The following is an 18416-nucleotide window of genomic DNA, read 5'->3' as shown; positions in this document are numbered from 1 at the left end:
TCACCAACACTCCTGCCAGTCAACGATTTGTAAAACAAAAGCAGTTCACACAAAAGGGCGTACGGTAAGGCGGTAATGTATACCGTACATTTCCTGTGAATTGATCAATTTTGAACAAAAGAAAAATTTCGAACTGCCACTGTTTAGTATCCACTAACAACGACACACACACACATGAACGCGCGTGTACGAACATTTCTTGTACCCTGGTGCACTGGTCACCTTTAAAAATCGCATCGTCCTGCTGCCATTGGATGAGCTGCCCATAAACGTCAAACGCTGAGCTGCTTGCGAAGGGTAAAAACGCGCGTGAAGCGAGCGTGCGAGAGAGCCGTACGTTTGTGTGCGTATGGTGGCGTTGAATGCGAAAGGGAGAGAGAACTTATTCATCTAAGTACAGCAGGTAAGAACACAACCAGTACGGCGTATACGGCACATCACGACTTTTCATTGCAGCGGTATGATGTTAGCTATTTGAAAACAGCGCATTTGTACTCCATTCGGTTGTTGTTTCGTTACAAATTTCGGTACATACTCCACGTTTTAGAAAACAATACGCTGCAAATAATGGAGCAACCGCCCTTTCGGAAACCGGTAACCGTTGAGATCACGTACAAAGCACCACTGGGCCATGGTGCAAGATCGCGACCACCAAATGCGGCAAAATCGTCACTACCAAAACCAACGACGAATGCTTGGAAAATCGGTGCCCTTCCGGACCTTAAAGTATGTGAACTGTTGCGTGGATCCCGATTATCACTCGATTCCCGTGAATTACTGACCAGTGCTTTGCAAACTAATTGTGCGTCTAGTAGTACCGTTAACGCAACGATCCTGTCCGGTGGTGTTACGATAATCCCGATGAGTTACATGAAGCCTGTACTTGCCGAAAACGTGCATCCTGCAAACTGGAATCAACAACCGGCACCGAATCATCCGCATGCAACGAAGAGCAGTAAATCGAAAATCAATCGAAACGATTCGAAGAAGCGTATCGAAATTTGTCCCGACATAAGCATCTTCAAAATTCCCATGGTGAGTAATAATAATCGTTCGTAAACTGATCGTAAACTGAATCTTTTTAAAGATTTGTGTTCTGAGGGTTTGTTGCATTTTTTTTTTTCAAACGCACCATTCCTCTTCGCGGAACAGAGCTGTGCATTTCACAGAGCACGGTGTGTTATCGAACGTGAAACTAACATTAGCGAGAGTGAATGGATGAGAGCGCGAAACAACGTGCTGCACGTTCGCACGGCCCGGTTTCGTTGGTGTGCGTGTGATGTTATGTAGCGGAACACACTGACAGCAGCTGTCCGTGAGAGTATTGCGCTCTCTTTCCCCCACCCGTATTGCTTTATGCTAAGGATGGGAAATGCTGACTTAAAACACGCACACCGACACACCCGCCCTCAGCTACCATTTACCAAACGGCAGTCAGCAGGAATAATCAGTGGAAAAATAGACGGTCTGTGATCAACTCGATCGATCCGTTTGTGTGTGCGAAAAAAGCGACCAACAACAATCCGCCCACACCCCCCAACACACAAACCGGGAAGAAAAGGTAACGATCACAAATCCCCTGCTGTTTCCACCACATCGCCACGCGTTATCACGCCTTTTTGGCGATTGTTTCAAACGTAAGAGTTCTTGTGTATCGTTCTCCGCAACACATGGTTGCGTGATGCCGTCAGATAGTAGCGTGAGTGTAGCACAGCTCCGCTAAAAGTACGTCGAAATTGAGCCGGAGTGTGTGTCCTTTCCAGCTGAAACAATTCAGCAGCGATCGTGCATATTGGGTTTCAGCTTGCTTAACGTTCGGTCCTGTGTTTGTTGATGCACGTTTTTTTGCTATTGGTTGTGTTGTGTGGCAATTGTTTCTGTCCGACCCGAGGTACGTACTTTCATGCGATACACGGAGCACACAACTGTCAAACCGCACTCGGTTGTTCGAATTGTTCATTCGTTATCATCTTGCTAACTATATTTATCGTTTACTTTTTTTGTAAAGCAATAGGCATGAGAGAGCAGCTACAATAACATCTCATGCGTACGTGCACACACACACACCGATGCCCGACCGAAACGCCAGTGCATCATCGAGCGCAAGAATGTGTCGAAGAAAAATGACAAACAAATCCGAACTAATGTAGTGTTGTGTGCATCGTTTAGCAGCAACGGCAGCAACAAGCACCAAAGGTTGCTTAGCTTATCTTGTGTGAAAAAGGCAAACGAAATGAAAAAAGCTTCTTGACCCATTACAATGCTTTCCCGATGGTGGTCATCATCGTCGTTACCCGCGTCGTCGGTGTCATCGTCGAGTCCCATGAAAATATGCGTCACGTTGTCACCTTTTTATTTCAACCATCGTCCCCAAAAATGCTGCTCCCAATTCGCATACAAAACATCGCAAACAAAGAACAAATCTAGCCAACTTTGATTGAAACAACAACAAAAAACGGTCGCTTGAGTTATTGATAAACGGCAAAATAATATAACAACACATTAAGCGCACACATACACACACCTCAGGATTCGTATCCGACAGCAGGTGTTGTGAATCCAACGAATGCATGCAGTTTGCAATGCAGAAATAAGATCTATTTGTGCATTCACAGATGCACTATGTGTGAAGGGAAGAGACAAAAAAAGGCACACAAAAGCGCATACAGCAACGCACACGGGGCCAATCGAAGCTGCTAACTGTGTGAAGAAAGCTGTACCATTTGCTATTAATTTCGTAATCACAGCGAGTCGTGCGGCAGAGCCAACAACAAGTGGTGCGTTACATGCCACCGGACGGTGGTGACTTTCTTATGTGATACGCACCATTCATCATTTTCACGACAAAGGATTACCTTTTTTACGGGATTGTACGTTAAACGCGAATAATGCTGCGTGTACTGCGATCTTTATTACGCATCTACGCAAAAAGGATAACACTTCTTGCCGCAACACGTTGATCAACCCTGATGTAGTGTTGCCATTGGAAACGAAAGCGTTTCCTCAGACCGTCCTTCAAACGCGCATTTGTTCCTGTTTTTTTTGCTGTGTGTCTGTATGAAAGACTGGTAGCTGATAAAATAGCATCACATGTGTGTACTGCACATTATTCGCATGCAGTGGCTATATTTTAATAAGGTCAAAAATTCGTGCACGGATCCCTTTTACCGGACGCGGTGGATGTGTAACGCTTCACAAGCGCGTAACGCGTACCAATACCGAACCGAAAACCCTCGCGAAGGTCGCCAGAACGAGAAGCAGCACACACATACACTGCGCAGTTTGGTAGTTCGCGCTCGCTTGCTCGCCCACTTTTGAGCGGGGGGCTTTACCTTCGACGAATGCGAACACACGACGACGGCACACAGTGTGGTGTGGTTCCGCGTGTGTGTACGGACGTGCAATGCGTACGTGTGTTTTCTGGTTTTCTGCTCTGGCAAGCAAGTACTACACCACGAGCCAGCACATACGCGTGGTCAAACGAAATCAGGTTCCCTTTCGCAAAGTTTCCTCCAACGGGTCAGAATCAACCTGGTGACGATGGTGTGTGCGGTGTGCCTTTCTGTATTAAGTCGTAGCACCTCGCAACGGGGTTCTACTACCCGTAATCTGGCCTAAAAGAGTGAACTCGAAAACCGCACACAACGTGCAAACGTTCCCGGTTGGAGAAGTGTACTACAGGGACTGAGTGAAGAAATCGTCCGATCCGTTCACTAGTTGGTGTGCTGTGCTGCATGTTCATAGACTAAAAACGCCAATTGAAACATGTTTTGTCCTTCGGGATAAATTGTGCACGGTGTTATTCTGCGAAGGGGAACATCCAATGCTCTGTCCCCCGTTTTCCTGGTGGGGATATAAAACGACAGCGTAAAGGTGTCTGCAACTGGTTTCATTTTCACCGAACGTGCACGTTCCCCCAATTGCACAACCTTGGTGTATAGTATTGGCAATAGTCAAGCATGGCCATCATCACAACGTCCAACAATCGTTGAATCCGGTAAGTGTGCAACGGAATCGTGGTGGTGTGTATGGTTTTTGTTTTGTGCTCCACATTTAATCACTAATTTCTTCTCTGTCACGGAACAACCCGTTCGGTTTGTGCCATTTTGCAGCTAGCAGACCCGCTGAAAAAGGGAAAACAACCGTCAGAAGGTGGAGCACACACATCGCGAAGCCACGTTTGACATAGCTCACTTTTTGCGGCAAGTGGCTAACAATCCACTGTTCGTCCGCACCGTTCGTACGAAAGACCGTTTTGTGGTGGAAAATTGGTAAAATATAGTTTATACGCCGCTTTTTTTTTTCATTATGGCTACGGAGAGCCCCTCCGCCCCTCGTTGTGTATATGCATATAAGGCAGTGCAAATGAATTCGAGATATAATCACTTCGCATCATCTTATCGTTCCGCAAAACCCGTCATTCGGTGCTAGCCGCACCCTCTCACCCACATCCCACGCGTGTTTGTGTAATTACGCGGAGTTTTGGTTGGCCTGCAGAAAAGTTATTTCGCGGAATCGATGAATCCTCGTATCACTTTTTCATGAACACACACGAAATACTTTTCCCGTTGTGTGGTGGTGTTGTAGGCCGCTGTTCGCCGCTACTTGTTATCAGGTGTTTAGGTAGACAGTACGAGATCAATAAACTGCTGTGTGTTGTGAATAAAAAGTGTGTACGCGGAGGGTTCGTGAGGAGTAATAGTCACTGTGGTTAATCGTTAGTTAATCAAAGATGTGCCAAACAGCGTGATACGGTTCCTGATTACCATCAAATTCAGTGTGCGTAGGAATGATTGCAGGAAGTATTTTATTAGAAAGCTTCACATCGTGTACCCTTTCCATATCGCAACTGTCAACAACGTTGTGTTCCGTTATTCCGGTTTTTGGCAGTGTATGTAACTCATGAGATTCTCTATTTTAAAAGTTTCGTGAAGTACGCACATTTGGTGCGTATGACGCATAATATTGGGAGTATTCGTCATCCATACGCCTTAATTCCCAACTCGGAAAGCACTCCTCTAGTCCGGTTCGTTTGCCGTATTTTGACAGAACGCGGCATGTGATGCAACGGAGAATTGAAAGGGCGGGAGGATGCTGCGGCTACACGGGGGATTAAACTTCAACCAATTGTTCGGTCGATCGCATTCTAAGGCAAACGGTTTGAAGATCAGGTTAGCTTTTCACATGGGTTGCTGTGATAACACGTGAAAGCTTCGATTCAGTAAAACTAATGTCACAAATCCGCTGTGTTGTTGTCGACTTGACTATCGCACATTTCGAGCATAGTGACATAGGTTGTGAATTAATAGTTCAAATTATAGCTTCTGTTAATATTGTGTGATTCTGGTTCATTCTTTAAAAAGAAATGGAACAATTATTCGAACAGCGCTGTAGAATCGAATCACAAGGTATGGCATCCCATAGTGAATTTTGATCCCATTGTTTCCCGGTGTGCATTTCAAAGCAGCGCACATGCATGCTCTACAGCCCAAGCGTAGTGACAAATTCATTGTGCCGATTACAACAATAACAGCTGAAACCGTTTTGGGAGGCAAATACATTCCAATGTGAAGTATATGTCACATGGCACATATGCGTACGCGGGCTCTCTTTTTCTCTCTCGTTCTAGCTAGCTGGATTGCATATAAAAGTGTTTGTGTGTTGGTATGATGCACCGATAGTGCATCAAACCACCAACACTGCCGATAAGGTTGTGTTCGAATGCATACACTCCATGCGTATGGTCTAAACAGGTGAAATATCCTACATTATCGCCAAATAAGGTGTAGTTGCTACATCGGACGTCATAATACGGATAGCGATACTGTGTGATATTGTTCGTGACACGTGGTGTCTGCAGGATACGGATTACACGATACCGATATGCATTAGACATTTTGAACAAATATATAAAATGCTTGAAGATCGCAAAATTGAAATCAGAAGTATATAAGTAAACAGAAAGAATTATCTTGGCTACTAAAGAAATATTTGATAACTAATAAAAGACGTATTCTTGCGCTTTTTTCATTCACAGGCTCGTCCTCCCAGTGTTCTGGCTGGCAAAACTAAACCAATGTCGAACCAGCAACAAAACGGTCCGTCAACAATCGTGACATCAAATCCCGCACCGGTTTTACCCATCAACAGCACAACCGTGGTATTGCCGACCAATTCGTCCGGTGCGATCAACGAACTGCAGTTTATTGCTGGCTCGGCGACAACACCGACATCCACCGGATTGATAATGTATCGTCCAATTGCCCCGAAGCCCATGGCTACGGTACAAAGTTTGATGACCACTGCTTTGCCTGTATCAACAGTGGCTCCGATACTGCTATCGTCAACGGTCACAATTAATCCTGGGACACCAATAATCACGGAGGGTGTAATGAATTCTACTACCAGTTGTGGAACCGGGAATTTGCCGAACGGTGGTGTATCGGGTATGGTGTTGCAATCAGTTGTACCATCGCATATACAAGCCAACCAACTTCAGGATCAGTCCGCACTTTACGCTACTGGGTCGAACCTCGTGCTTCCGTTCGGTACCACCATCAAGGTAACGCAGGGTGCCCTTAATCAGCAACAACCTCAAATGCAGCCCACTGCCGTGCCGATAGCTACGGTCAATGCTCAGCTACAACCGTCACTCGTACATACACCATCCCCACCGGTACTACAGTCGCTAGGTACCATTTCGATCACAAAGCCGCACCAACAACCGCAGAAGATGGTGTTAAGTACTAGACTTCCGATTGCTTCTACTTCAGCCGGTCCAATTAGTCCGGCCAACATGCCACCGCTGTACGTGCCTCCAAATAAGGCTTCGATTGTTACAACCGTGCCAAAAGCTGGTGTACCAATGTCAACGTTATCTGTCACCGGCAAGATTCACGGAGAGACTCGCCAGATAATGGTCACAGGACCAGCCAACAATAACATAGTCAAGCGTCGTATGTCTATGGGTATATTAAAGGTACCGACAGCCACGGTTGAACAGCAAGAGTTAAGGAAACCAATTAAGGCATTTCCTATTCCTTTACTAAGTCCGTTCACACCTCAACCGACCGTACAGCAGCAGCAACAACAGCAGCAACAACAGCAGCAACAACAGCAGCAACAACAGCAACAACAGCAACAGCAACAGCAGCAGCAGCAACAGCTTCAGCAGCAACAGCAGCAGCAACAGCAGCAGCAGCAGCAACAGCAGCAGCAGCAGCAACAGCAACTGCAACAGCAGCAGCAACAACAGCAGCAGCAGCAACAACAACAGCAGCAGCAGCAGCACCAGCAGCAGCAACAACTGTATTCGGACCAACAACTCATTTCTGAACCTAACAAAGATCAAACCGTTCCACTTCCATCGAGTGCCCGACATTTTGCGGAACAGTGTGGCCAGACAGCAAATGTGAATTTGTCGCTGCAGTTGGAAAATGAACCAGCTGCTCCCATCACTGAGGACGAGTTGTCGAATGATGGTTCCATGTTGGTGATGGACCTTGGCGAAACCAACATGCCGGAAGTGAAACAGGGCGAGAACAGCATGATTTTCGGTAAAGGCATGGAACGTGCTGCTATTGTTGCGCATGCAAACGGGGAAAACTTGCTAGAGGTTGATAACGATAATGAGCTAATTGTTGGCGAACAGTTTAATGATGCATCCAATTTTTCCAACCTGCTGGAAGGTATGCTACCTGAGAAGAATGTTTCTTATCAACTGGAGGTGCCCAAAACTCCGGAAAAAAAGAGATCATCATCGCCGCAACTCGGTGCGACCGGTACCGGTACAAACGTGAGCCCCCGATTGCAGAAGCGTTCATCTTCCGAGCATCAACAGTCAAAGGTAAAAGTGAGCTTATCACATGCGGAGGCTGCTGTTCCGCAAATAAATCCGAACCGCCGACGGTTTTCGGAGTTTGCTTTGGTTCGAACACCACCGGTCGGTGTTACTATCCCGTTTACAGACGAACATTACTATATACCGCTCGGTTCCAGTAATGCACGCAAGACCACGGTCGGTGTTGACCAGAAAATTGGTGGCGTACAGGAACCGCGTATAAAACAAGCCAATTTTGCTAGTGATCAAAAGAATAAAGAACTGTTAGTACCTCCACAACCACCATCATCGGCGCAAAACGTTTCGTTGCTGTGTAATGAAACGATTGATGTACCGAAACAGATCGAAGAAATGCTTAAAAAACGGCCTAGTATCCCGAAGCAAGTTAGACCGGCGACCGATGCACTTAACGAGATGGATCAAGAATCAGTCACATCGGAGGAGTTTAGTCGCAAAAGGCAACGCTTGGCGAAGGAAAACAGTATTGAGCGCAGTATCAACAGTCGGTCGACATCGATGTCCTCCGACAGTAACGTGCCTGCTGGAAAGCTGGCACGCGGTAACCAAACATCCGAATCAGTCAAAAAGAACGCATTGGGAACGCGAGCTGGTGGCAAAAAGTCGCGAGCAGCTGGTGGCGAAGCGTCGAATCAAATCACGCCATCCGAATCGTCCGCTAGTCTGCAGGACGATGGAGGACCGGTGTACGATACATCAACCGTTGCAGACCATCTGCGCTGGTATGATGGTGTCGGGTACCTTAGCGAAAGCACGATGCACTTCGAGTTCAACAAGTTTGGCATTGTGCAACCGCTCTCGGATGAAGCGTACGATCTGCATTGCCAGACGGACATTTATCGTCATATGAAGCTGCGGATCGGCGACCGGCCGCTACTGGCGGCGAAGCCTAAAGAGCACGAGTCCTACAAGTGTGAGGTATGCTCGAATCGGGGCCGGGCGGCTGATTTTGTTACACCGGACTTTTGTAGCATCAGCTGCGTGCAGGCAAGCAAAAAAACCTTTTTACGCGATTACATCATGAATTCAACGCACGCACTGCAACAAGCGTATGGTTTGTCGAAGGAAAACAAGGTTGGTGCGGGTAAGCTTCCGTCCGCGGCAGGAAAGAAACAAAAGATTCAGCGGACCAAGAAGAAACAGCAAACGGAGAAGCAAAATATCAAGAAAGCATCACCGATCTCTATTACGACGGCCTCATCCACTAGCGACGATGATTCGATGAGCTCGCTGAGCCTTAACTCAAGCATCTTCCTTAAACGGCAGGCATTACGGGAATTGATGCCGGCCTCACTCGACGACAGTCCACCTCCACCGTCGACGGCACGATCCACCGCTGACAACGTCATTGAGGGTGGTGAGGACACCGAGTTCAATTGGAACCATTATCTCAAAAAGATAAACGGAGAATCCGCTCCGATCCATCTGTTTGGTCCCAACCCATTTCCATCGTCTGGTTTGGGAGCTGTCCAGCACAAATTCCGTATCGGCACGAAGCTGGAAGCGATCGATCCGGAGAACAACTCCCTGTTCTGCGTCTGTACGGTGGCCGAGGTTCGTGGTTATCGTCTGAAGTTACATTTTGACGGTTACCCGGCCGAATACGACTTCTGGTTGAATGCAAACTCCATTGACATCTTTCCACCCGGCTGGTGTCAGAAGACAAACCGCGTGTTGCAACCACCGGCCAGTTACATAGGACGGCTATTCCACTGGCCAAGTTACCTGCAGGAAACCAATGGTCTCATGCCCGAGAGTGATATGTTTATGCATCTAAATCATACGGTAAGTTGACCAACCAACCATGCTTTGATGGTGGATGCTTTTAATCGATTCCACGTTTGATCATTACAGAGCGATAGGAACAGGTTCGAAATCGGTATGGCCATAGAGGCGGATGATTTGAAAAAGTCGGGCAAAGTGTGCGTCGCTACGGTGGCGGACAAAATGGGCGACCGGATACTGATACACTTTGACGGATGGGATAACCGATACGATTACTGGGTGAGCATTCACTCCAACTACATTCATCCAGTTAACTGGCATAAGGAAAACAATGATAAAATCACCGCACCACCAGGTAAGTGTACGCACCATTTGGTGTTCATATTGGATAATGATGACTTCGGCCACTTTCAGCTTATCTTGGCTTTGAAGCGACATTATTTTCCCTACACTCTCCAACTACAGTATGCGCGCTATCTACACATAGACTCAAGGAAACTATTAACAACTCTGACTTGCGTAGTGTTAAAGATCTTCTCGTTGCGTAGATCACTGATCGATATGGAATTATCGCGATAAGCATGATTAGATGTAACTGTTTGTTGGAGTGTTTACTTAATGTTTTGAGCGATCCTTATCGAAGAGATTATTTGATGCAAATTGTGTATAGATTGTGAATACGCAAAATCTTGCTCCGCAAGGCTATACATGGATCATCATATAATTCGGGAATGATCTGCGTATGTCGAATCCTGGTGCAATATCGTTCATACTTCAAAGTTACAGGATCGGCTTCCTTATCTGCCCTTTATTTATTCAGCAATTCAGTTGACTTTTTGAATGAAAACATGAATATAAATTAGAAACAAATGTTTTATATGAAAATAGAAGATATATTCAACCAATTTTTAGCTTTTTTCTCAGAAATAAAAATAAAGAACTACGTTGGAGTTAATATTCGCAAAAAGGCCGAAGAAAGAGAACAACATTCAATTCAAACTAAATAGTGTTTGGAAGAAAATGAAATCACCATTATCTAATAAATTAAAGCCGTTTAAGATTCAACCGTGTCGTATATAGCTGGCCCACTCTGTAGCTTCCCATGCAACGTGTCCCCTGTGCTCACTGTTTAATGCATCTATTTTTGCAGATTGGAACAAACCATTCGACTGGGATAAGTACCTTCGAGTAAAGTCACGGAGCAACCTGGGCTCGATTACTAAGGCGGAAAAGCCACTGTTCAAAACACGCCCACCGGTACACTTCAAACTTGGCCAACTTCTCGAGGTGGTGGACAGGAAGCAGAAAAAACTAATTCGCCCTGCTAAGATCGTCGCCACTGACGGTTATGAAGTGAGCCTGTGCTTTGAAGGTTGGCCCCGGGAGTATGAGTTCTGGATTGAGGATGACAGTCCGGATCTGCATCCCATCAACTGGTGTGCCCGAACGAATCATCCATTGGAACCGCCGCACAGTACGTGTACAACAAGCACTGCATGAGCAACGGGAATTAAACTATGATTTAAACAATGTTTTCTTCACGTCTTTTCTACATTTGTAGATTTTCAGCTGTCCAGCGACACATTTGACGGCACGTGCGAGCTAAAGTTTTGCCTGAGCAGAGGCAATAGCAAATATTCACAGAAAAAGTTTCACGATCGATCGTCTGAATGTCCGTACAAGCGTAGCAACTGGATGAGCGAAGACCGCAAACCGCTCCGTCTTAGCCATGAGTATGTACATTTTTTTCTTGTTCAATCTCACACAATTTCCATACACGCATGTTAAATACAACCGTTCATTACACGCTTACAGCCAAGTACAAACACATAACATTGTGAAGATGCAGCCTGCCGAAGAGACGCCTAATGTCAAACAACTCAACCCCAACAGTGTGGCGGAGCTACGGGCAGCTGCTCGGAAGAATGTGGCTACCTCGGCGCTGAACACCATCAAGGCATCGGCGGCAAGGAGGCGTGCCAGCGTCGCATGCATTACTCCTACCCCCGTACCATCTAAGCGCATCAAGCAAGAAGCGGATGAGCCGCTTAGTACTGCTACCTCGACTTCAACACCAACACCACCACCGTCCCGCGATCCTTCCAAGGAGCGTATTATAGCGAGGGTCAAAGAAACGGAGGATACTGCCGCCAGTAACCATTCGGCGGCCCGCGCTTCAAACGTGAACGAATCCATCCGTTTGGCTCGTCCCGTCATCGAGGAGTACGGTCCACGGTTGCTGCATTCGTACGAAGTGTGGCAACGGCATTCCCGCTACCTGGACGAATGTACCGAACAGACCGGTGCAATGCGCAAAAATCCACTACACTGGACGACGGATGAGATGGCACGCTACATAGAGCAACTGCCCGGTTGCGCGGAGTACGCGAGTAAGATCCGGAACGAGGAAATCACTGGCCGATCGTTTCTGAGCTTAACACAATCCGATCTAATCGATTATCTTGGCGTGAAGATAGGACCGGCCATTAAAATCTACAACCGTATCATTCGATTGCGCCAACTCGTAACTACCAAGTTCATTCAGTTGTAGACCGAATGGCCAACTCCAGGCTCCCCTCGTTCTCGCTCTTTGTGGACCGGGACGTTATGCTTTACTCAAAAGTAAGTTTGTGTGATAACTTTTTGGCTAACTACGTGTTTTTTTTTCTACATTTAGGGAATGCGTTCAAACTAAAAGTAGTCTTACTTTCTTTCCGATTACATATTCGCACACAAAGCTGAAGTGCGTATTTGCAATAAAATTTATTTTCTAATTTCATTTTTTATTTTTATGTCTGTAAGAATAGCTTTATAATAATCGCATCGCTCATTCGTCTGTTAATATTATCGTGAGAACCCACAAGAATTAGCATTAAGAATTTATCATGCCCTTATCGCGTTGGAAGATGTTGTAAATATTTATTACCATTCTGGCCAACTGTTTACCATTACTGTGGCTAGTAGCGTTACAGATATATTGATAAATTCCACTGGTCGTGACCCCGGTGTACATATCGTGACGGCGGAAAACGCCAAGCAATCTTACTACCCATACGCAGGTTAATTGCTAGAATCTGTAGAATGTGCTGCTGTATTCTACGTTGTAGTGAAAGAGAATGCAGGGTCTATTTTAGTTCAACCCACTCCATTTACACGCTATTATGTATGCATTGCATTATGTTCAACTTTAAGGTTAATTCGAAAGTTGTGTACATAAAAATGAGTTATAACAATACCACATAGTGTCAGATTTTCGTTCTCTTATACCTTTATTCTATTAGGAATATCAAACTAAAATAACTCATTGTTTGTGAAAGTTAGGACTGGCAATGGAATAAAAATATTTGAAACCAAATCGTTATAGATCGCGAATTGATAGATTGAACTCACGGGACAGAAGTAATCTGGAGAAGAATCCCATGGTGTTGTCGCTCTGCGCTCAATTCAATACACTGAAGACTTTGAATATCCGAAGTTGCGCAATAAATACTTATTTTTAAGATTTATTTGCCGTCAATTTGGCAGGTAGGTAAGTACACTGTAATTGAGAGATCCCCGATCATATGGTTTATTTGCTCTTAATCATCCTAATAACATATACTTTATATAAATTAGAGATGTTCAAAGCTTGTAGTGAAGAGATCAGAGCCTAAGATAGCCAAGGCTCAGCGGGGATAACAGAATTACGCTCTCATACCTTCAAGACGTTGTAGTATACCACCGAATAGTCATAGAATAGTCAAACTATCGAAATAACGCCATAGCCATGTTAACGCTCTCTCACAATATGCATAAGGATTCTGGGAAGAATTAGTCTGGAAAGAGCATCAAGAATTTCCGAGACCGAAGTTCATTATAGGTAAGTTTTGGAGAAAGCCTCTACACTTTTTTACTCTACATCGGTTATGTAAATATAGAAGGTTCATCTAGCATAGACTATCGAAGTTATTTGCTATTACTGCGAGTCAGTTCTGAAGGAACTATCCAGAGCCCAGCGATTGATCTACAAGAACATTTTGGTCTCAGGCTTCTCTACGTATCAGCAGTTACACTGTAAGACTAAGTGTTGGAAGCAATTATAAGCCAGACATGACCTAGCAGTACCTCAAGCCTACGCTCATACTTGCAGTACCTGCGTGCAGAGCCGAAAATTGAAATTCCGGGGTAAACGAAATTCCATGCGGACTGACCGTTTTCAGACTTCCGATATCAGGAGAGCATCTTTGTAGCAGGTATCACTAATTCCCCTCCAGCGCGCATATAGCTCTTCCGCTCTCGCATGTTATCATTGAACGTGATAGCAGATCTTTTCTACTGCATTGGCTATCACAACCAAATACTATCAAACTCACGAGAACGATCGCTAGTGCAAGTGAGATAGATGAAATGGAAAGAATCCTTCATCTCTTTATCCCATTCCTCCTTGGGCTTCTAATGATCCGCCATGACTAACCCATCGGATCCTAGCATGTTTAATTCGAAACAAGCTAGTGAGTTCTTCATACTAGTAGCTCGTAGCTGCTATTCGACTTCAGAACTTCGACATGTTTCTAACTTATTGGCACAGTTCTAATAATGATAAAGTAGAGGAAAGTTTCCAAATTGCGAGAAATGCTCATTTAAGTACGGAAGATTTGCGACCTGGCGTTAGCACTTGTGACGATAGCACAATGCACCACCACCACGTCCACTAAGCGTTAATCGATAGTATTTATTAGCTAATACGAATACATCCAAGTGTCACATGTACATTGTTAAGATCTAGGTCTGCCGTAGCACCGACTTCTTGCCGAACCGCTTGACTCTTCGGTGTTGAGATTCGCGCTAGCGATGGCGCACCTTTTTATTGGAACTTCCCTTCTTCATCGAACCGATATTGCTGGCTTTATGTTTGGCCGTGCTGCTGGGCGTGGAGCTGCTACTGTTTGTAGTCGGTTCTTTCGCTAGGCCGGAGCTATTAGTCGACTCCTTGGTGGTAGGTGAAGTCGCACGGTTCAGCACCCCTGTAGTGGCACCGGATGACGATTTGTCGGCAGAGTTTGCCTTGGACTGGCTGGACAATGTTTTGTTAACGGAGTTTTTCAGCGGTCCGTCTGTGACTGCTGCGCCCGAGTTTGACACTACGACCGGTGTGGTTGGTTCACGATTTCCAGCCGCGGAGGAATGATTCACGGTCGAGTGGGAACCACCGACCTGGTTGTCGCTAGAGTCGTCGTTCGTCATCGAATCGGATTCGGAGTTACGCTCATGCTTTGTGTCGCTCGTATCCACCAGTCCACTGACGGCCTGAAAGAGTAAGAATTTGAAATTGAATTACGAAATTGTACATGTATGGCGAAGCAAGATATCCTCTTACCGCCATTGAGGTGATGGATGATTTGGAGAAGAGTCGTTCCGCTTCCTTAAACTTCCTATTTCGTTTGTCCGCTTTGGAATTGGTAGTTTTGTTCGTGGTTAAGTAGCGATCCCAGCCGCGAATGATGTTTCCGTACAGTTGTGTATCCTCCAGATATGAACCTTCAAAAGCATAAATTTGCCGTTCCAAATTGGCAAGCGTATCCTGTAAGAGAGCATAGAGAAAAATTAGGTGCACCCCTGTTCTTGGAAAACCAGCTCATATGCGTGCCCAACAGTGGTTGTAAACAATAACAAATAAGCCCGCCCAACGCTCACCGAAATTTCGGCTTTCCGCTTTACAAGTTCGACCAACTCCGTGCGACTGTCGATGCTGTTGGAGGATTTCGTCGACATCTTGGGCGTTGGGGTTTATCTTTTCGGCTGTTGATGAATGAATGGATTGCAAACTTATTCCGTAAACAGCAGAAAATTGCAGGCACTATTCCCGCGATTGATTCCGGGCTCCACCTTCAGTACTCGCAACTAACAACAAAACGATTTAGCGCTTGACAGTAGTCTGACACTTAACCTTTATGTGTAGAATAGATTTTGCTCAAACGTCGATCTATTGGATCAGCGGCGTTCTTTCCTGCAACCTTGCGTACACCTTGATATCGTCCGGAGGAAAATTTTGCAAATAAATAACTACAAAGACCAAAATTAGGAGAAAATTAATGCAGAAAACATAGGATTTTAGCAGTTGCTTTATTCTATGCACGGGATGAGCCTCTGGAAGTGTATCTCTCTGATAATCGATCGTTTCCTTCGTTCGTCGATTCGAACGAACGTTGATTTTGACGTTTCATGTTCAATTTCATAAGATTTATACATGGGTTGATATCTAGCTAAAATTGTTTCTTGATGTCTCAATTAGAGAGGCGTGCAATTTTAAAATTACTGTGAGAAATCTGTAAAAAATGGGTTTCAAACGAAAATGGATAGCACGTTCATAATGTATGAATTTGAAATAAATCATTTATTTTGTAGTGTCATGTCGTCGGACCTGACAGCCATCCAGTGTTGTGTGTGTATGTTTGCTGCCGTTCTCTAGAAACGCTGGTAAGCTCGAACGGCCATATTTTCTTTCACTCGGTTAAAAATAAAATGCCATTTCACGCGAAATCGGCGTAACGAGACATGTGGAGTGGTGCGTAATTACTGGCAAAGTGTCGTATTGTCGTTTTAGCGAGCTTGCCAATCGCTTCTCTTTATCATATCGTAACGAAACGCGTCAGCTACTAGAAGGGGTGCGTAAAGTTTCCATAGCTTTTCTTCCCAGGTGATTAAAATATATTGTAATTTATCGTCGCGTTTCTCTACACGCCGTAGCTTCTCCTGTGCAATGTTCTCGTTGATTAGCACCTTTTGCGTAGAATGTGCAGCAAAATCAATCGATCGAGGCTTTTTGTGTTTAAAAGCGTGAAAAACATATGCAAAAACTATTCATGAAGAGAAAATCATGGTGTGTAAAATTTCTTTCTTCGTTCATCCGTCCGTGTTTTCCGTATGGCGATGACGACATGGTTGGTGCAATCGTGGTGTGAGGTGAATTGCCTTCCTGAAGTCTCCACACAACACACGACACACTGTGCGTGCGGGTACGGTAGTGTTCGTAAGCGGTGCGTTCACACGTGTGTGTGAGTGAGTGCGGTGTGCAACACACATCGTACTCTCGGCGACCGTTGGCTGCTGTTTCGATTGTCTTCCGAGTGCATGTCTGGCTGGCTGGCTGGCTAGCCGTTGCTAAGAACAAGAACCAGCTGCATTTTGTGTACGGCGCTGTAAGCGGGTGTGTGTGAGTGAGTGATCCGTTCACTTTTGCTTATTTCTTGTTCATCTTCCATTATAGACGGTAGGAAGGGAAGAAATTACGGACAAAAAAAACAATAGTCTACTAGAACCATTTTGTGTTTCATCGAAATTAAAGCAGTCAAAAAACCCCTAGAGAATACTGTGGGTATAGTGATGTGGTTGGTGATGTTGCGCTTTTGCCTTTGAACGGAAAGCCTCCGTTGTCTAGTGCTCCGGAGGTGTGTAGTAGTAGTGCGTGTGTGTGTGTGCGTGTGACGTTATGCTTTTGTAATGCAACGGAAAGAAGCAGTCAGTAGGAGTAGAAGCAAAGGAATAAAAAAGTGCGTGCCTCCGTACTTTGAACACCCCTCAGGCGTATGTGCGGTGTACAACCCTGCTGGAGGAATGTAGTTCGACCCGTGTTGCCTGTGTCTCTATATTGGTGCGAACAACGACGTACGGATTGGGTTGTGTTTTGTGTTCCGTGACTGTACCCAATTCCTTCGCGTATCGAGCAGCAGGACCGCAGTCACGGGAAAAGGAATACGGGCGACGGTGTGTGTGTGTGTGTCCGTTTCGTTTCGGTTTATTCAAGTGTGTCGTTGCCTGGCTATGGTTCCGTTCTTGAGGAGGCTTTTTGCCACTGCAATTTCCCCAGATGCGAGAAGTTAAGCGTGTGTCTCGCGTATTTTACCAATGAACGGTTCGCCGTTGGGGGTTTCCTATAGGTAGACGTGCAATTCGCATTGCATGCGGTAGAATTAGTTACAGGAAAAATATTTTATGTTAAATACGAATCTCCAGCAGGCTGTTCAGTTTCATAATACTCCCGCAATGCGTTTGACGTCGTCGTGGTAGACGGAATGGGAAAAAAAGGAAAAGGCGTAGATAACTTTAATACGCATCGGGTCAAGTGGACGGAGGCTTCATTTAAAGGCATTTCCGAACCGTCTTCATCACACATCGCCTGTTTGGAAAACAGGGAATGGGAATGCATTTGCGTCGCGTAGCATCGTCTTTCTCACCACCACACACTTGACAGTCTCGAACTGTGAAGAATATCCTTGCAAAGAAAGCTGTGCCTTCCGTGTCGTTTACGTCTTTTGAGTGTGTATTGTGTTGAACAGTGGAAGGATATGCAGCGTAATTTAATCGTAGTTACCCTAGCTATTGTTAAATTTTTGTCTTCCAAATACGCACGACGCGCTGTGCCCATACATTTACATTTGTTCCGTATCACATGTGTGAAATAATTAAATTGTGTCGTGTCCAGTTCATTTTAAAACCTTTGCAAACTGTGGTGACGTGTTGGAAGTAATAGTAACGTACAATTTGTTGCTGTGTCTTTAGTTTCTACACTTATTATTAAAGGTTTTTTTTAAAGTAATGGTTTAGCTAAAAAAAATGAACGAATAATATTAATACTATCGTTAATATTTTTTTATGAATCCTCGATTAATCACTTGTTTTGATAAATTCACTCTGCAGGATCGTAGTATTGTCGGTGTTTGCCCCATTGCAGTGTTTACTAGCTCACGGGTTTCTAGTGGTTTCATGTTAAAACGCATCTTCACATCATCGTGGCAACCGTAGACCGAAAACGTCCGACAGTTCGTTTTGACAGAGACGGCTGGAGTGCACAAGT

The 18416-nt window shown here is 45.2% G+C and overlaps 2 protein-coding genes across 2 annotated transcripts; one reads left to right on the top strand and one right to left on the bottom strand.

The window, feature by feature from the left end:
• The first annotated feature begins 567 nt into the window (after positions 1-567).
• Positions 568-12134, top strand: LOC128712914 (uncharacterized). Its single transcript, XM_053807780.1, has 7 exons — positions 568-1035; positions 6038-7094; positions 7311-9643; positions 9713-9938; positions 10734-11057; positions 11145-11316; positions 11399-12134. The coding sequence occupies exons 1-7, from the start codon at positions 568-570 to the stop codon at positions 12132-12134; spliced, it is 5316 nt and encodes a 1771-aa protein (XP_053663755.1).
• Positions 12135-14316: 2182 nt separating this feature from the next.
• LOC128713949 (chromatin modification-related protein MEAF6) lies at positions 14317-15334 on the bottom strand. Its single transcript, XM_053808823.1, has 3 exons — positions 15257-15334; positions 14940-15143; positions 14317-14869 (listed from the first exon to the last, which is right to left on the bottom strand). The coding sequence occupies exons 1-3, from the start codon at positions 15332-15334 to the stop codon at positions 14408-14410; spliced, it is 744 nt and encodes a 247-aa protein (XP_053664798.1). The 3' UTR covers positions 14317-14407.
• Between the last annotated feature and the right edge of the window lie 3082 nt (positions 15335-18416).

The sequence above is a fragment of the Anopheles marshallii genome, chromosome 3 (genome assembly GCF_943734725.1).
Source record: "Anopheles marshallii chromosome 3, idAnoMarsDA_429_01, whole genome shotgun sequence".
Lineage (NCBI taxonomy): Eukaryota > Metazoa > Arthropoda > Insecta > Diptera > Culicidae > Anopheles > Anopheles marshallii.
The sequence above is the reverse complement of the archived record's forward strand: the minus strand, read 5'-3'. Positions and strand labels throughout refer to the sequence as shown.